At 48.5% G+C, this 19,020-nt stretch overlaps 1 protein-coding gene across 1 annotated transcript in view; it reads right to left on the minus strand.

The window, feature by feature from the left end:
• Positions 1-19,020, minus strand: part of DNAH2 (dynein axonemal heavy chain 2) — a 94,695-nt gene that overhangs the window by 20,427 nt on the left and 55,248 nt on the right. Inside the window, exons 39-62 of the mRNA XM_054575597.1 lie at positions 18,076-18,294; positions 17,716-17,833; positions 17,371-17,507; positions 16,682-16,819; positions 16,436-16,594; positions 13,981-14,133; positions 13,692-13,783; positions 13,184-13,382; positions 12,806-13,030; positions 11,574-11,678; positions 10,668-10,856; positions 10,377-10,462; positions 10,108-10,238; positions 9,803-9,952; positions 9,296-9,463; positions 8,894-9,054; positions 8,472-8,611; positions 7,144-7,276; positions 6,899-7,038; positions 5,323-5,533; positions 5,007-5,123; positions 4,723-4,864; positions 3,886-4,055; positions 3,616-3,732 (exon numbers count right to left, since the gene is read on the minus strand). Of these exons, the coding sequence (XP_054431572.1) occupies positions 3,616-3,732; positions 3,886-4,055; positions 4,723-4,864; positions 5,007-5,123; positions 5,323-5,533; positions 6,899-7,038; positions 7,144-7,276; positions 8,472-8,611; positions 8,894-9,054; positions 9,296-9,463; positions 9,803-9,952; positions 10,108-10,238; positions 10,377-10,462; positions 10,668-10,856; positions 11,574-11,678; positions 12,806-13,030; positions 13,184-13,382; positions 13,692-13,783; positions 13,981-14,133; positions 16,436-16,594; positions 16,682-16,819; positions 17,371-17,507; positions 17,716-17,833; positions 18,076-18,294 (3,600 nt within the window). The remainder of the gene's footprint in view (positions 1-3,615; positions 3,733-3,885; positions 4,056-4,722; positions 4,865-5,006; positions 5,124-5,322; positions 5,534-6,898; positions 7,039-7,143; positions 7,277-8,471; positions 8,612-8,893; positions 9,055-9,295; positions 9,464-9,802; positions 9,953-10,107; positions 10,239-10,376; positions 10,463-10,667; positions 10,857-11,573; positions 11,679-12,805; positions 13,031-13,183; positions 13,383-13,691; positions 13,784-13,980; positions 14,134-16,435; positions 16,595-16,681; positions 16,820-17,370; positions 17,508-17,715; positions 17,834-18,075; positions 18,295-19,020) is intronic.

Raw genomic sequence — 19,020 nt, forward strand, 5'->3', positions numbered from 1 at the left:
TTTGTGCATGCTACAGGTTCTAACTTGAAATGGTTATTGCCAGGCCTAGGTAGACAGCACTAGATCAGCTGTTCCGTTATTCAATTTTCTACTCCAGGCTAAGGAGGCATTTATGGTGGGACTAGCCTAAAATCTGTGTGCTTGTCCACAGGCAGGCGGGTTGGCAATATTGTTTTGGCTGAGATCCCAGGTGATACAGTTAGGGTAGTAGGTATGCAGGTGTTACCTATGCCTTAATGGAACATCCCTGAACCATTTTGGGGGATTATAAAAGGAGGAAAGCCACGCCTTGAGACATAAGCGACAGAGGACTTGTTTCCCACAGGGCTCCGGGGCACAGGCTTCAGCAGCATCAACAGGAGCTTCAGTTCAGGAATCTGCTATGGTTAACAGTCCAGTTAGAGTAAGTGTGAGGACAAGGTGAAAACTTTCCCTAAAAGGCAGCGTTCATAGACCTCAGCAGTTCTACAAAGAGAGGCAGCAGTATCAGCCACGGTGGCACAGTACTGACCATACCTGACCACAACACAGAGCCGGGAATCCCGAGCTCAGGGTGGGGACTGAAATTAAAAGTATATGCACAGGGTTACCGTTGGGAGGGATGAAAGTTCTGGAACAAGACACCATGGACAACATGGTGAATGTACTCGATGCCACTGGCTTGTACATTTTTAAATGGTTACAATAATAAATTTTATGTGTATTTTACCACAGTAACCCCCCTCCAAAGAAGGAGATATTCATATGTGGATTTCCAACACCCCCAACACAGTAAATGCTTACTGACTGCATTATATCTCTTATATTAATCTATTACTGGAAGTTTCTCCCAGTTTAGTTTAAGTTCATGAGGCATGGGTTCCAGATGGCTGACATTCTGGTGAAGCTAAAACCAAGATTTTCTCCATGTATCCTCATCCCTAAAACTATGGCTGAGTTTCTACTCTGGTCTTTGGGGCAATAATAACTGGTTTCTGGGAGAATAATTTTATCTGGAAGTCATGAATTCCTTATTAAACTCCTTGATTCTTTTTAATTTTCAAATAATGGTCATGAGAGACTTGATTTTGAGCTCATACAGCCTCTGAAGTCTGGCAGGAACCACATCCATTTCCAGTGAACGTCAGCCCCGTTACAACGGAAGGGAACCGAGACTCAGGTCCTGAGGACCCCTCAGCTGAGATGGCGCAGAATAAGAAACTGGGAAGTATGGGTTGGGGGCTTTAACTTAATGTTGGCTTCCAGATTTTTAACTCATAAAAGCGAGATAATTTGATTTCAGATTTTAATTTATTTGGACTTTAGTGTACCAAAAGATTTAACCTTTGAAATTTAATTTCTCCCTGGGTGGTTATAGTCAAATTTATGGAATTTCTGTGTACTATTATTATTGTAGCATTTTAATACTATCACTTAACCTTACTGCGTAGCCTCTGATATACCCTGTTGACATAATTTGGAATGAGAAATAAGAAAGGAAGTGAATTTTCAACCTGGAGTATACAATTGCCTTGAAGTAGATTAAGGTTCTGTCCCGGCGCATTTCAGGGCCTCCGGGGCCATTTCTGAGCCAGCGGTTCATACCCCTGCTGCACGTGAGTCAGGCCTGTGGAAAACATATTCTCAGGGCCCCAAACAAGGGAGTAATGATTAAGTCTATTAACTCAAAATCTGGATTGATATACAATATAATTGGGCTCTGGGCCTCCATCCAGACCTCTGGGCCCTAGAGCTACGTACCGGCTTTCCCATCTCTGGCTGGCTCTGCCAGGAAAGCTCTCAAAACGCGGATTCCCAGGCTCTGAGAGTATCTGAGGACCAGAGATTTGCACTTACTTGGCCTGGGGTGGAGCCCAGCAGCAGCGCAGTGCCCTCTGCAAGGGGGCAGGTGAGGTGCCTGATTCTGAGTTCTGTTAAAAGGTGCATTTGGCTCACATATCACCGCCTTTGTCACAGTAACAAAGGAGAAATGTTGCTTCCCTGTTGGCTTACTCTTATCACTTAGGGGTCCTCAAGAGACCTAACATTGGGTGCTCTGCAATATCTGTCTAGTGAAGGGTCTTGCTGGCAGCTGACCCCAGAGGTCCCATTTTTTGAATAGAAAGGAGACAGTCCCTAATTATTTGTCCCAGGATATGATTCATCCAGAGGCGAGAAACCTTTCCAAGTGGACGTCACACCTGTGATTATTCATGATTGAAAAAGAGAGAGTAGAAGAGCGAAGGTTCCTGAGAGGTTGGGAGGCGACAGCGGCGGCAGGAACGGGCAACAGAGGAGCGCGCGCGCGGCCAGAAGCCCACTTGCCACAGAGTCAGGCGGACTCTGCACACACAGAATCAGAAGAGGCCTCGAGGGCAGCTTTACTCCGAACAGCAAAGATGCTGTGACAGGAAAAGACCAGGGTGAACTGTGGTGGCAACAGCCTTGGAATCAAGAAATGCAGGTTCTAGCCCGGGTCTGTTATTAGTGAGCAGCCATTTAACCTCACTAGACCCCAGGCTCCTCGCCAGTTTGAGGGAGTCAAGTCTGGACATGGTTCTTCTCCATGGATGGTTTTGGTTCATTTTAAAACAGTATAACCAGCTTTGATTACATAAAATTTTATCACTTCTATATAGTTAAAGATAGCATCAGCAAAGTTTGAGGACAAGTGTAGAGCAATAAATTGGAATCAATGAATATATCCATCAAAAAGGAAATGGTTAAATTAATGATGGTATAGCCAGCCATTCACTATAATACCATCACGTGGTAAAAAGAAAAAAGAAACTCCTTACGTACCAGTATGAACAATCTCCAATACACAGACAGATAAGACAGAAGGGTGTGTTTAATGTAAAAGTGAAAAATAAATGTTTGTGTAAGTGTTGAACACCCTTGGATGGAGAACCAAGAATTTGTAACATCGGTTGCTTTCAAAGGAAGGGAGTGGCGGCTAGAGAGCAGGGAGTGGGAGGTAGACTTCTTACTGGATGCTCTTTATACCTTTTGAATTTCAAACCACGTGATTGTATGACCTATTAAATCAATGATAGAAAACTAAAGGATAAGCTAAAAGAGTTTTGAACTCTTGATAATAGCACTTTACATTGCGCCTTGTTGGAGAGTTCTTTGCGCACACATCTTACAGAAAACCACCTTCTGGGTTGTCTAGACTGTTCCCAGTAAGTAAGTACCTCTACCTCGGGGATGACCCTGTCCCTCCCAAGTACTCGCTCAGACACGCTCAGGCCACATTCTTCTGGTCCACAGCAGTGACATCCGCGTTCTTGCCCTATTCCACAGCAGCCCTTCCAGCAAGGACCGACTTGCCGCACAGATTTCATCAGTTAGTATCTCAGGGCCCATCTCCAAAGGCCATGACAAAGACAGCCAGCTCCCAAGTCAGTCTGTGCAAGGGCTCCTCAGGGACAGTGCCCTCTGGGCCTTTGTAACCCTCTGCAGTCAGCTTAGCTTTCCCAGCCAGAGGCAGCTCATCTAAACAGGGCACAGAGCAGGAGCAGGCAGGACTGGAAGGGAGAGGGCAAGAGTTAGATGGGGAGAGATGAATGGTAACAAAGCATCCAGGAGATGAGAGAGAGGGACCGCAGCGGAAAGGACTGATACAAGGCTTACCTCCCGCAGCTTCTCCTGGGCCTCAGCCAGCGCTGCTTGCTTTTCCTGAAGCTGGGCCAACGCAGCATTCATTCGGATCCGCTTGGGCTCCACCACCCGATACAGCCGCCCATACAACTGCAGAGACACAGCCAGGCTGTGGGGTCCCCCAGCCTCTCGCCCCCAGTGGTCCTTCCTTCCCACGTCTTCCATTCCCCTGCTTTCTCCTGTGTGATCGCCCTCTTCCCAGGCCTGGCTCGCTGCTCCCCGCCCGGCCTCGCCCCTGCTCACCTCCATGGCCCGCACCCACATGCAGAGGGACTTGGCGGCCAGTGAGACGCGGCCGATAATGTCAGGCTGGAAGTCCGGCTGGGCACAGTAGGCCCCGATCTTCTTCAGAACCTTATCTGAGATATTGTCTTTGTCAAAGTGGATCAGTGATTTGATGAAGTTCTGTTCCCCTGTGGGATACAAATCAGGGGCCTCAGCCAGAAGGCCTAGGCCCACCCTTGTTGTCCAGCTTGCACCTTCCCCGCTTAGGTATAACCACGCTTTCCCGGGGCTCAGTTCCCAAGGCCAGAATGTCTGCTTTGCTCCCTTCTCAGAGCCTCGCAGGCCCCAGGACCTCCCCAGCCTCGCCTCCCATCACTGAGCTTGAACACTTTGACCTGAACCACCCCACACATCACTCTTTCAGGCTGGCGGACTATATTCTACCAAGGAAACTCGAAGCAGAGCAAATCACAAGAAGGAAATAGCAAGACTCTTGTTTCCTATTTTCTGATTCTTGCCCTTGGCGGGGCAGGGCGGGGAGGGCGGCGGTGGAGGGCAGTGAAGACATGCCTGCCCTTGGATTCTGAGATATATTCCTTTATCTTTTTAAAATCCCCATCTTTTTTCTTTTCTTTTTTCTTTTTTGGCTTAAATTAGGATGAGTTGTTTTCTGTTACTTACAACCAAAGAATCTTAACTGATATTTCTGTCTTCTCTTTTCCACTAGCTCTGTGCTCGAGGATCAGCACAGTGCCTCATTCATCTCTGTCTCTGCGAGTACCTGACACACCGCAGGTGATCAATAAGAAACGCTGGGTGCGTTGCTGTTAGTTATCTCCCGGTTCCTTAGCTCACCTAGCTGCCTCTTGGCCTCCACCCAAGTGGGCTCGTTGCCTCGAAGGATCATGACTGCCTGCATCACCATCTCCACTTGCGCGGGGGGCCGTCCATAAGACTTGATCTCTCCTATGTCCTTCTTGTTCAGAGACTCCAGGGCCTGGGAAGAGGGACTCACTTAGGGAGCAGAGCTAGAGTCGACTCAGGTAGCAAGAAGGTCCTTTACGGGGACAGGACCCAGCTCTTGTTCCCACGCCCCCAGGGACTTTGAGGCTCTTCCCTGGGCCTTCCCACCCTAATACCCTCATGGCCTCTTCCAGGGCTGGCAATGCCTCTTCTAGATCCTTCTGCGCATTGTCAGCCAGTGCCTGGCACTTGACTTCCTCGATTGCAATCTTCTCACTGTGGGCTGTGACGGCCTAGAGATGAAAAGAGGGTGAGGGTTCTGTCTTTGCCTCAGGCAAAAGCAAGGGCGGTGATGCTGGTGGAAACGAGGGAATATCAAGCTAAGGAAAACGCGAGGAGTGGAACACGCATCCTGTCAGAGTCACTGCCAGAGACCGGGAAGCCTCTGGCCGGCGGCACTGTAGTGGAGGCCTCGAGGGGCAGGACGCGCACCTTCTGCTGCTCATCTGCTTCTCGCTTCTGCTGCACGATGATGACGAGGTACTCCTCGCACTGCTTCTGGAACTCAGCCACCTTTTTCTTGGCGTCCTCCAGCTCCAGCGACATCACTTCCACCTTTTCCCTCGTTTCATCAATCTTAAACAACCCTGTTTGCAGCTTAGTGGTCTGGTCCAGCAGCTCCTGCCGCTTCTCTGCCAGCAGCCTGGGGGACAAAGTAGAACAAGGTGCCTGGATGGGCTGGACTCCCAGGACGGGGAGTGTCCTAGGTAGGCTCCCTTCCCAGTGTGTCTCGGGTCCCTGTCTTCCTTTCTGTTGCCACCACCACCCTGGTCAGGTTTTTACTCTTTCCTTCCCGGATCGTTGCCAATGGCTTCCCCACTGGCCTTTGTGCTCCCAGATTCTCTCCCCCTCCTTATTCTGCGCGCCACTGTCAGTACCGGCCTGCTAGACACGCTTTCCAGCGCGCCCTTTCTCTACTTGAGGGCCGCCCCGTCCCCCAGGGCGCAGCAGGCAGAGGGCTGCAGTGAACCAGGAAACACAAACCCGTCCCAAGGGGTGGCCGTCCTTTGTCCCTAGCCTGTTTTTTATTTTTATTTTTTTTCATGTGGGAATGAATGGGGGCTCAGTATCGCCAAAATTTCTGATTTTCAGAGAGAAGTAGGAAATCTGGATTTTTCTAAAGCTCCCAAGTTTTAAGTGTTGGCAACTCATTCAAAAAGTTTTAACATTGTCCAAGTCGGGGGAAATAACTGGATTGTTTTCTGGACTAATTAAGAAAATGCATATAAAGGGCTTAGTATGGTATCCAGTAAATAGTAAACAGACTATAAACCTATGACCCAGGGAAGATGAGGACTTTATTTTGTTAGCTGGTATATTGCAAGTATCTAAAATAGTGCCTGGTGCGTCGGGGGCAATGGTAGCCCACATTGCCTCTCTGTGCAAGTTCTGTCAGCCTCCTACTTCCTGATGCTCTTAAAAACCTAGTCCAAAATCCATATTAAATAAAAAACTAAATGTTGACTATCATCGTTATTACAATTGGCTTTTTCTTCGCTTTGATTAAAATACTGAATCCAATAAATGAGGGATTTTTTAACATTCCTTTTATATCCTTCAAAGCAAATGACTGTTGCCTTGTGCACATAAAAAGATACTCAATACAACATTATGAATAAATATATAATTCTTAGGAATGGTGGAAAATCTAGAAGATATTAAAGGCAGAGAGGAGAGGACTGGGTGTATGTATCACAAGTATATATGGCAGCATCACCATCGCATCGTGGTTGGAAAAAAACAACAAACCACCATTCCAGAAAATAAGGATAAGGAGAGTGTGAAGGGGTCTCTAGAGACAGCCGCAGCCCTGAAAGGCCCCTCTCTCTTTAATAACTTCCTGGGCACAATGGAGACCCTTTGCACATCCGCCATTCCGCATCAGCACTGGGTCCTAGAGCCAGTCCCCTTGGCCAGCTCCCGGATATTTTCCATTATATCATTGCAGTAACTCCCCTAAGACACACCAAGCTCCCTGGCCCTCCACATCCACTACCCTTCTTCATACTTCTTATATCCAGACACAAGTTCCAGGTAGTTGGTGGGGGTGACATAGTTATATCTTCGCAGTTCCAACAGCATCTTCTGGGAATACTGAGCCACTGACCAGTGCATGGTGACAAAGATCTGGGCCACCTTCCTCTGGATCTGAAGCCAAAAGGTAACGGAGATAAGACAGAGAGTGATGGCAGGTGGAGAGTGGAAATGGAAGAGAGCTCGGGGGGGTGCGAGACGCGGGGAGGAGGGCCTCACATTCTCCTGCGTTCCCAGATCCACGCCCGTGAGGTACTTCTCAGCCACCTCCAGCAGGGCTTCGCGGGGCCACTCTGAGAACCAGTTGATGGTAGTGCAGTTCACCAAGGCTGGGTACTGGCGGATCCAGTTCCTGGTGAGGGGTTTTGAGAGGCAGTTAAGTCCATTCGCAGAGTCAGCCTCCAGCCGCTGGCTTTGTCACAAGACCACCTGCGTTCTAGGGACCTAAGTGCCCCGTCCTCATGCTCCTGTAGCTCCTTGTCCAGACTCTGCTCTCCTCAGAAATACTTCATTGAAGTATTTAGAAACAGGTTCTGGGGTCAGAAAGACCTGATCCTACATCTTCTAGGTGTGGATCTTGGGCAAGCGATCTAACCTTTTGAATGTCAACTTCCTCATCTCTAAAATGGGAATCACATAGCGTACTAACTAGGATTGTCAGGAGGTCCAATGAGGTGACACACATAAAATACTTAGTACAGTGCCTGGTACATGGTAAATGCACCATATGCCATAACTATAAAAAATAAACAAAATGGTAACCCACATTGCCTCTCCATGCAAGTTCTGTCTTCTTCCTACTTTCTAATGCCTTTAAAATCTAGTCATACCAAAAATGGACAAATAAAATGTCATCTGTTCATATGATTGAATGTTATTATTCAGCCTTAAAAAGGAAGGACATTCTGACACATGCTACAACATGAATGAACCTTGAGGACATTATGCTGAGTGAACTAAGCAAGTCACAAAAAGACAAATACTGTATGTATTTGGGACATACATAGTATATGATACATATGTATCATATAGTATTTGAGATATCATAGAAACAGAAAGTAGAATGGTGGTTGCCAGGAGGTGGGAAATGGGAGAAATGGGTAGTTATTCAATGGGTATGGAGTTCCAATTCTGTAAGATGAGAAAGTTCTAGAAATCTGTCGCACAACAATGTGAATATGCATTACACTACTGAGCTGTACACTTAAAAATGGCTAAGATGGTAAATTTTATGTTATGCAGTTTTGACCACAGTTAAACATTTAAAAACAAAACAAAAACACCACCCTTCTTAACTCTTCCCCCACCAAAAAAAACAAACAAACCACAAACAAGCTAGTCACACCAAAGAGGAGTGGACAACTACATAAGCAGCAGCAACTTCTTGAAAGAAGGCAAGGTCTCTGGAAAGGAGAGGGGGCACTTGGGGTATAGAGACGGCCACTACCCATGGGGTTCATTCCCAGAAGGCAGGGGGTGCCAAAAGAGAGGGGGGAGGACCCTCGTGAAGACAGCTGGGCTATCACAGGGAGGAAGGGAGGAGTCACCTGAAGGGGTCGCCCACGGGGCTGAGGCAGAGAATGATGTGCAGGTTGTTGCGCACGCGGTCAATGAGGTAGGCAAAGAGGCTGTCCGAGGACTCCGACACCTGCTCTGCCCGGGCTTGCTCTATGATGTGTGTCTGGATCTGCACGGAAGCCACAGAGGGTCAGAGTGCTGCAGGTGCAATGTCTGAACCAGAGCGGGTAGCAGGAGAGGCTGAGCTGACAGGGTGTGGGTTTTACAGCAGCTCCACCCAATAGGGTCCCTCGAGGGAGGAGAAGAAAGACAGCTCTGCCACCTAACGGCGGGGGTGCGGGGGGGCAGTAGACAGAGGGGGTGCCTCAGCATATTCTAGGATCTAGGCTTCTTCAGGGTTAATCAGGAAGGTCCAAGAACCAACTGGTCGAGGGCATGGAAGGGATCATACTTCTTCAAATTCATCAGCCTTGTAGAGATTGGGGACCTCGCCCGAGCTGAGGATGTTGTTGATGTCCTCTAGGAAGGATTCATCAGCAATTTGGGTGTCCAGAAAAAGGAAGGATGTAGCCTTGAGTTCTACCCCAGCCTGATAGTACAGACGCTTGATATCTGGGCCAGATGAGAAAAGGTGGAAAAGGGAACACAGACTCTTCAGACTCACTAGCCCATCTCTTATTCCTTTTCTAAGAGTTAGGCACCCACCCCAGCCTTCAATACACACAACACCGTTCTGTACCCCACAGGGGCCGGCACAGCTCATTGTCCTCTCTCTTATCATCACAGAAAGTCAGGCACCGGATCTTTCACTCCTAGCCCCAAGCCCTCTCCTGTTTCACAGACCCAGCCATACCCTCTCGGAACTCCTGCTTCCGATAATGTTTGGTGACTTCAATCTGGAAAGTGATGTACTCGCAGATGGAGGAGGCCAAGCGGGCCAGACTCTGGCGCCCACTGCCGCCAATGCCCACCAAGAGCATGTTGCCCCGAGGCTGTCCAATGACCCGCACAATCCGTGTGACTGGGGGTTGGGAGATGGGGGACAAGAACAATGAGTTGGCCGAACAACCTGAGGGAATCTCCAGGCCCTAGACTAGGGACTGGGATGCGTGGAACTGCAATACAGGGACCAAGAGGTATGGAAAGAGGTTCGTGTTTGAAGTCCTGGTGGCAATTCAACTTTTAACCTCCACCCTGTCCGTTAAACACCACTGTCAAGGAAAAGTCCCACTCGTTGCCACAAACACAAACCAAGGAGGCAAGTGACTTCTGGGAGAGACCTGGGAAGGGATCCCTATTTCCTTGGAAATGCATCATAATTGGGATGCTGGGAAAGAGGATGGGAAGAGGAAACACTCACTGTGTTCAATAGCTTCTCGGAAGAGCACCAGATGCATTGGCACAACAGCGGGAGACAGGTTGTACTCATTTAGGGCCGTCTCCATGGCTGTCTTCAGTACTGTCAGATCAGTTAGGTCTTCATACACCTTGGGCTCCCTCATGAAGTCCCCTGGGCCATGGGAAGACGGGGTCAGAGTCTCAAATGTCTGGTCTTCCCCACAACTTCCCTAAAGGGCCCTAAGCACCAGGGCTCCATCCTCGACCCATCTTCTAACCCACCTCCAAAGAGTCGCCAGCGCACCACAGCCACAGCTCCCAACTCACCAAAGATAGGAGAGCGTTTGTTGGGACAAAGATTATGAAATGTGAGGTCAAAGAAGGAGCCGAGTTTGTCACTTAGGATGGCCACAAAGGCTTCCGTGTCTGCTGCATCAACCAGTCGGTCAGAGAAGACTCTGTTGGGAGGGAGTTGGGGTGAGATCTGGGAATAAGACGACAAAGGACCCTGGGAAAAGGAGCACAGGGACGAGGTAGAGGTGGGGCTTGGAGCAAGGCTGCCGAAGCCTGGACCTGCAGGGGCACAGGCATCTCACCTGAAACATTCATGGATCCAGAGCCGTGTGATGCTGGACTTGGTGTCATGGAAGTCCTTGTTGGCTCTAAGCATGCCCTGGAATACCTGGGGAAGAGGCATGGCTGGTAAGGTGGAGGGAGGGATGGGAATTTCTTCAGAAATTTTAGAGAAAAGGCCAAAGAACGCAGCATTCAAGGATGGGGTGATTTAGGGTTTATGGAATGCTACTGAGCACCAAGGCTTACTTTAAGAAAAGAACGCTTGCATGGAGGCTGTGCGAAGCAGAGGGGCAAGGTCAGCTGGGTTTTACCTTGGAGATGTCTCGAAGGTTGAAGAGGTAGTGGATCTTGGCGGGTGTGGGCAGGAAGCGCTGGACCACAGTGTTGTACACATCTAAGGTGGCCTCAGTCACCACGTTCCCAATGGGCTTCACCTCTTCCTCAAAGTCCTGAAGCTTCTGATTGATCATGGTGCCGAATATTCGGATGATCTGAGACTCCTAGAAACAGACTCTCTGATTCACTTTCGCAGGCTCCTGGCTTTTTAGCCGGGCCTTGGGGACAGAATTTAAGGGACGCCCAAAAAACCCCTCAGAAATCAAGAGAAATAACATTTCGATGCAATATTTAAGAATCAAAATTAATGCAAAATAGCTATGATGAACAAACACCAACATTTTAAATAAAAATGGAATTAGTATTCTCGATTTTTCTTTTTGCCTCAGGCTCCAATATGGCTCAGCATGGTATTGTGCCAATCTTGTATTCATTTAAGAGGTTTGTATTTTGTTCATAATGAAATTTTGGGCTTACTTTTAAAAAAATATACGCATTAAAATATTATTGATCTTGACAACCGATTATTTTTGGCGCCCCTGAGTGCCTGGTTTGCCTCATCCTAAGCCTGGCAGCGCTCTCGGCTGTCAGCCTTGTGGGGTTTACCTCCCTTAGCCTACGCGGCGCCCCTGCCCTCCCTGCCCACCGTGGCAGTGACACTTCCCATTCTAGGGCCGGGCGAGCTCCACTTTCGGGCGGCTCTTTTCAGGAGAAGCAAAGGCTCCTGCAGATGGCAGCCTCCCCTCCACAGATTACAGCTTCCTGCATGCAACTCTGCCTAAGGGGGCCCCTGAGCCCCCTCCTCGGTTTGCCCCTCATTTTCTAGGACACAGACAGTTTTGCCTTCTACGCCCCCCTCCGCCGGCCCCAGTTGCCCTCACTGTGGGGAAGGCCATGTTGATGATGTTGAAGCAGCTCTGCAGCCGAGGGGAGATGGCAGTCCGTCCGCCCCCGGGGGGGCCCATGGCAGCCATCAGGAACATGTCCTAGAGAGCAAAGACAAGACAGGGCAGAGAGACGGATGGGAAGAGCGGATTAGAGGAGGCACAGAGACAGGGAAGGTGTGAAAGGAGCCAAGAGGAAGGTAGGACACGGAGGGACAAGCAGGAAGAGGGACAGGGACAGAATCAGCAGGAAGAAATATTTTAAGAAGAAAAAAAGAAAAGCATTCACATTAGCTCAAATATATAACACTGAAAATAGAAATGAGTTCATGAGACACTTTCTTACATTTATATGCAGAAACAAAGCATTACTAGGAACCACAATTAGCTCTAACAATAAAAGTGGAAAAAGGCAAAAAAAAAAAAAAAGGAATCAGCAGGAAGGAACACGAGGTAATGAGGGCAGGGAAGGTGAAGAGAAGGAAGGGATTAGTAACATTTTTTTAAGAATTATTAAAGTAATGCATTTGTTTTTATTTCATCATTATAATCCATGTACCCAAATTAGAAAATAGAGGTAAGTTAAAAACCAACATTTGCTTAGACATTCTAGACCTTTTTTCTATTTTTAATGTATACCTATCCACAGGTGTGCATGTATATATTCTCAGAAACATATGACTATATTAACTGGTAGGTGGGTTTTTGACCCTGAGTGCCAGAGAGATGGGCAGCCCCGAAATCAGGCTGAAATTGCTGTTGCCCCTTGACTCAGGAAAAAGAAACAAACAAGGTGCTCAGAATCTGATGGGAGAAGAGCCCAGACTGAAGGGAGATGCCTGGATCCTGGGTTGGGAGGGCAGAACGGATATCATGGGGGAGGTTACTGCAAAAATAGGAGACAGAGAAGCCCTAGCGAGGGGAGTTATAGACTCTGGGCACCTAGACAGCTCTGGGTAGCATGGCATCAGGGTTGGCATGTGAGCACAGTGTAAGAGGCCTGACGAGGGAGTGGCAGTTAGAGGACAGTAGCCTTTGGGCAGGGACAACGGGGAGAGTTAATAAGAGAAATTGATAACTTAGGAGGCTGTTATCTCAGTTCTGAGAAAGGCAGGATACTCCTGTGTGGAAGGAATAGGAGGGTATAGGATTCCATCCTGGCATCCCAGTGCAGGGGGTGCCGAACCTGCCATGGGAGGGAACAGAGAACAAACACCCCAGATACTTACCCGAATGTACTTGATGGTCTGCTTCAAACGATCATACCAGAAGCCATAGTCAATCCAGAGGCGAATCAGCTCCAGGGGTGGCTGAGACCCAAATGTGTCCTTCGCTGGCATATTTAAGTCATCCATAAAGGTGATCATGCTTTTGCCCCCAAATGGCACATAGACACCCTTGGTTCTCTTCTCCACCCTGCTCTCAATGATGCTCTGCACATTATTGGATGTGGTCTGGTGGAAAAGGTACAGAATGAATGCTTGGGTCCCTCAAGAGAGATGCGGAGTTAGAAAGGAGGATCAACCAGAGACTTGGATCCCAAGAGAGAGCAGAGGGCAGGGAGAGAGCGGGGCACGGGCGCCTGACCCCTGGGTCCTGTAACACACCTGTGCGGACATGTTGACAATGAGCACGGACCACTGGCTGGAGGGCAAGGACTGCAGAACGCTCTGGGCGATGGAGGTTTTCCCAGTCCCCACGGGACCCACCAGCAGGACAGGAATCTGGTTGGCCACCAAGGTGCTCACCAGGTAGTTGTAGCGAACAGTGTCGACAGTGGGCACCATAATCTTATAGAAGGGGGAACTAGGGAGGAAAGGGAATCACGTCTCAAAGACCATTGGCCCTCTCCTTTCTGACGCCCCTTCATTCTGCCCCCCAGCGGTCATCCTCCTCTGGCATCGCCACTCTCTAGCCACCAGCTCTGCCTCCTGTGGGGCCTGGGGATCAGGCCTTCCCCCAAGGACCCTGTCCATATCTCCGCAGTCCCACTTCCTGTGCTCGGGTCATCTCTGCTCTGGGATCCACCCGCTCCATTCTCACTTTTGCTTCTAGGCCACATCCCCCAGCAGCTGCAGCTCCACGTCTAAACTACCCCCAAGGCCTGGCTCTCACTTTGAAGGGTAGCGCCAACTTTTAGGGAGCTTATCCTCAAATGATGTCCAGCTTCTCATCTTGGGGTCCACAAAATACTCATACACTGTGTCCTGAAGAGGAAATGTGTGTCAGGTTACCAAAGCCTCCCTTTAGTTCTCCCCTGCCCAGAAAAAGGTGCTCCAGGAACGCTGGGGAAAGAAAGAGAGCCGGGCAGGCAGGCTGAAACTCGAGAAGTGTCTGAGGACCAGGGAACAGGTGGGTGCTGGAAAAACAGGAAAAATAGGCCAGCTGGTTTGGGGGCCCTGACCTTATTAGGAAAAGAGCCCTCAATCTCTCGGAGGTAACTGTCGATCTTCTTGCGGCCTTCCTCATCCACAGAGGCACACACAGACCAGATCATGCTGAACACAAATGTCATCTCTACCATAGAGACATAGTTCTCACCATCAGCTGGGTTCATCTGGATGGAAAAAGACAAGGGGAAATACTCTGCATATGTAAGAGATAAAGGGATTTGCGTTGGCAGATCATCACAAAGGTCTAGAGTTTTCCTCCCTTCCTGGTTCTGTTTGGAAAACCATATGGGTGTAGATAAACATAAATCTAAGACATTTAGATGAACCTGAAACTCTTTGTAGCCCAGAAGTGGCCCTGAGTTTCTTCTCTACTAAGTTATAAAGACACAGCAGGGACCCAGCCACCCTGTGTGTGCCCTGAAGAAGTGCCCACAGTTGCTCAAGGGGACAGGTCCAGGGACACTTGTGGTCACTTCTTTGTAACTGCAAAAAATTGGAGATGACCTAAACATCCACCAGTAGAGGAATGAAAGAATAAAATGTCATGTTTTACCATGGAATATTATATAGCAGTTAAAAGCAATGAAGTTAATCTACATGTAGCAGTATAGAACTCAAACACATATTGTTGATTTAATAAGCATATTGTAAGCGTGGTATATAGCAAGGTACACTTTTGCAAATACCACATTTTCTATGGGTACCTATGGACTTGTATGTAAATGTGCACTTTTAATAGGCCTGGAATGACACATACAAACAAACACACTACAGGAGATACCTGCATGTAGAGGAAAGTAGACCAGGACTGGAAGGGTGAAGGTGATTAAAAACAACTGCAGCGTTGTGTAAAAAAATTGTCATTTTTAGAAAGGAAACTAGATTGAACTGTTACTTGAGTAATTAAAAATTAAAATTTAAAATGTACCAACTTAATTGCAGAAACAGCGTATTTAGAGCTCATGCTCTCAACCCCCAACCCAAAGGGCCCGTGCAGGCGCTGCCCTTGGACAGGGCGAAGGGCGCACGTGGGGCTGTGCGAACAACCTGAACTCCTTGGGGGAATGGCCAGCAGGCAGCCAGCCTGGCATCATTCACGTCATCTCTAACCTACTTTGTGAAACAGCCACAGGCCCGTGGGTGCAGAGCTCTTGGGCATGGGATCTAAATTAAAACACCTAACGCTGTAGGTCACGTGATATACAGCGTGCTGTCCAGTCCAGATTACCGGAGTTGGTCTTAGAATAACCCTCAATCTTCAAAATATAGATGGGAAATGGTGCCGAGACTCTATTGTCTACCATATTCAGTCTAGAGTCCTTAGTCTGTCTCTCCAGCTCATCCCAACATGCAACACATCTCCCCATCGTCTTCTTGGGGTCTCTGCTCCACTGAAGAGGGTCTGCAGGCAAACACCACCCCCACCCTTCCTTACCCAGCAGCGACAGACTCTTGTGTTTCCACGTTTTTGTGAAGGCCGTTTCTCTTCACCCAGAATGAGAGCCCTCCTCCCTTTGTTCTGTTCATCAGTGCTCTTCCCCCTGGGCTCAGCCTCCCCCTTGCCGGTCCTCCTGAGCACCTGGGGCTACTGTCCTTTGTCCATATGTGACCTTGAAATTCTATCTACATAGTTTTAAGTTACATTAGTTGTATCAGGAATGACATGCACTGATATAGATCTTAACTGTTATATAACTTTATATTAACGACTTAATTATCTGGCAATCCTTAAAAACAACACAAAACATTTCTAGGCAGTGATTTAATCTCAACAGAAAAAGATATACCATTTTGGTCCTTACTCCATAATTTTAAACTGAACAAAATTTTTTCTTATGTATCAGTTAATCTGGAAATTTCTTTTTTCTTTTAAGGTTTTATTTATTTATTTTTTAGACAGAGGGGAAGGGAGGGAGAAAGAGAGGGAAAGAAGCATCAAAGCGTGGTTGCCCCTCCTATGCCCCCTAATGGGCACCTGGCCTGCAACCCAGGCAGGTACCCTAGCTGGGAATCGAACCGACACCCCCTTGGTTTGCAGGCTGGCACTCAATCCACTGAGCCACACAGGCCAGGGGTAATCTGAAAATTTCTGAAACTGCTTGTTAGATTACATTGGGAGCTCCTTCCAGCAGAAACAGTATCCCAAGATTTAATATTTATTTTTTTGAAAGGATAGAGAAATGAGGAACCATGTGAATTATCCTCAGTTCCCAAAATATAAAGAGGAAATTGTAGTGGGCCCCATCGTGTACAATGTCCAATTGAGAGACCTTAGTTTGGCCTTCCAGTACACACACACGCATGCGCGCACCCCTCACTGCCGCCATGGTCAATGTAGCCTTCCCTTGGGGTCTCTGTTCCACTCAAGCCAGGTGTTCAACTCATGTCTCAGACATGCCATTTCCCTGAAGTTGTTCCGGGAAGTCATGAGCCCTTCCTGCCTGGCCCTGCCCTGGTCCCCCTTACCCCATTCTCTGGCGTGGCCAGGGCCGAGTACAGCTTGCAGAGGGAGATGATTCCACTGTATTCGGGTAGCGGCACCAGTTCATTGCAATTGTCCTTCTTGAAGGTCAGCATCTTGTTGATAAATTTTTCAAACATGCGTTGAAGGGGCTCTACCTCAGCCTGGAATTGAATATGCAAGGGCTTTCATTCATTCTTATGTCCCGTAGGCAATGCTGGTATCTTCCCTCTCCTCAGTTCCCTTCATACCTTTGGCCTCTTCTCTAGCCATGACTGAACATAGGGCTTCCAGCCCAGGTCAGCGTAGTCAGTGTACACCATCCCACAGCGAGACACGGTGGCTGGAGAGGCCACCGCCAAGTTCTCCACTTCAAACAGGAGAGACACCTAAGGATATACTTTGTCAGAACCTTGTTTTTCACGCCTCCCTGCCCAGAACTCCAGTGCCCCAAGATATTTCTGCCAAGCACCAACTGTGGCAGGGTGAATAAAGACCTGAGCTTTACAAATGATTTGTCTGTTAAAAAAAAAAATTAGACCTCATTCAAGGTGATCTTTACTAAAAAAGTTACTCTCACCTGCATTGTGTGAGTGGGTGGAAAACGGTGGGCTTTACAGCCCATGAATTCATAATCCCAGGTGCACAAGAGAAGGCCCTCCCTCCTGTGTAAGTGGAGACGAAGGCGAGAAGGACTGCCCAGTCTATGTAGTGCTTCCTAGTGCACAAGGTTCTTTTCCATATGATTGTTCTCCGCAGCCGTGGTGGCAGGCATTTTTTCTTCAGTCTCAGTTTCCCCTGAAAGCAGCTGTGCTCCTCCTCAGCGCTCTCCTATAGAACCTCCTCTTCCCTGAGGACCCCCCTGCTCTCGCCCTGTGCCCTGCCTATTGCCCTCCAGTTTCCACGTCTGCGGGGCCTCGGTAGTCAGGCCTCCCCGTACCTGCTCAGGCATTGCGATGCGTTCTCCATTGATGAGGGTCAACACCTTGTTGTCATCCATGACAGAGTTCATGCTCTCAATCCACAGCGTGTCCACAGGGCCATCAAAAAGGATCCACTTCTCATCTGGTTTCTCATCTTGGTAGAAGGTGGATAATAAGGAAACCAGAGCTTTCTCAGCTAGGGCCCTCCACACTCATCTCCTCATAGATGCAAGTCCATGTGTCCTTGTACCTCACCATTCTCCAAGCATTTTTCTCCCAAACTGAGCTTTCTACCCCCAGAATGCCCACCCCCACAGGAGACTGAGGCATCTGTTCTCCCCACCTCACGATCCTTTGGGTACCTGCACATGCCATCCGCATGACGCTGGACAGGATGCCATCTGTCCATTCGTTAGTGTTAAGGTCATATTCCCCATACAGCTCCCCCAGGGACAATGCCTTTGGGTTCAAAGGGAACTCCTGAAAATGACACAGGATGGGACTCTGAGCTGCTGGCAGGTGCAAGTCCCAAGATCTCCCTCTAAGTCCAGGAATTTGTACGTGCCCCTTCTCGCTCTCCTCTCTGCCAGGCCTCCTTGGACCCAGGCACTGCCCCCGGGCCTGTCCTGCCCTCCCGGCCCCCATGCATCCCTGCCCCCGGCCTCCAGGGTCTTCCTGCTACTCAGGTCTCTGCCAATGGCTTCACGGTCCCAACCCCGTACTCTAACGATATTGAAGTTGGGCTCTCCAGCGCGGCACAGGGAGGCCAAGGAGGACTGGAGAATCCGCCAGGCCGTCGTCTTGCCACTGCCCGTACAGCCCACGATCATGGTGGAGTGGCGGGAGCTCTTGGTTTCATACAACTGGAGGACCTTGGTGAGGGTGAATGGAGTGATCTGCAGGCCCATTTCTCGAATCTCCTGTTCGATGGCCTCCCGCAGCTGAGGGAAGGGAAAAATACAGGAAATAGAAGAGAAAGGAAGAGGACTGCAAAGGACTTTCAAATCTCCCCAGTACTTTTGGAGGATAATGTTCCAGCTGTTAAAAAATAGCACCAGGACCCTTTGCAGACTGGCAGTTGTTCATTCCCTGGAAAGCTGACCAATGGCAGAGTTAAGAGATTGGGCTCTGCAGTCAGCCAGCCCGGTGCCCAGCCTGCAGCCATGTGAACGTAAGTCACTTCTCCATTTCTTCATCTGGTAACTAGAATAATGGTGATAACTTTTCTCATAAGGTTGTTGCATTAGATAAAATAGTCAATATAAAATACAATGTATGACGTGCTGTACACATTTTTCTAATATTATTCAACAAATATTTTTTATCTTAATTATTTTTAAAATCTGTTTAAAGATTTTATTTATTTATTTTTTAGACAGAGGGGAAGGGAGGGAGAAAGAGAAGGAGAGAAACATCAATGTGTGGTTGCCTCCCGCATGCCCCTAACTGGGGACCCAGCCTGCAACCCAGGCATGTGCCCTGACTGGGAATCGAACCAAAGACCTTTTGGTTCGCAGGCCAGTACTCAATCCACTGAGCCATACCAGCCAGGGCTCAACAAATATTTATTAAGTCTCTATATTATGTGCCAAGCAGTGTGTTGGGCACTGAGAACAAAGTAGAGTTCATCCTACTGCAGAGTTATAGTCTGGTAGGAGAGCCAGATA

This window comes from Pteronotus mesoamericanus, unplaced genomic scaffold, assembly GCF_021234165.1.
Source record: "Pteronotus mesoamericanus isolate MK-2021 breed Mesoamerican mustached bat unplaced genomic scaffold, CSHL_Meso_final contig_317, whole genome shotgun sequence".
In the NCBI taxonomy this organism is placed as follows: domain Eukaryota; kingdom Metazoa; phylum Chordata; class Mammalia; order Chiroptera; family Mormoopidae; genus Pteronotus; species Pteronotus mesoamericanus.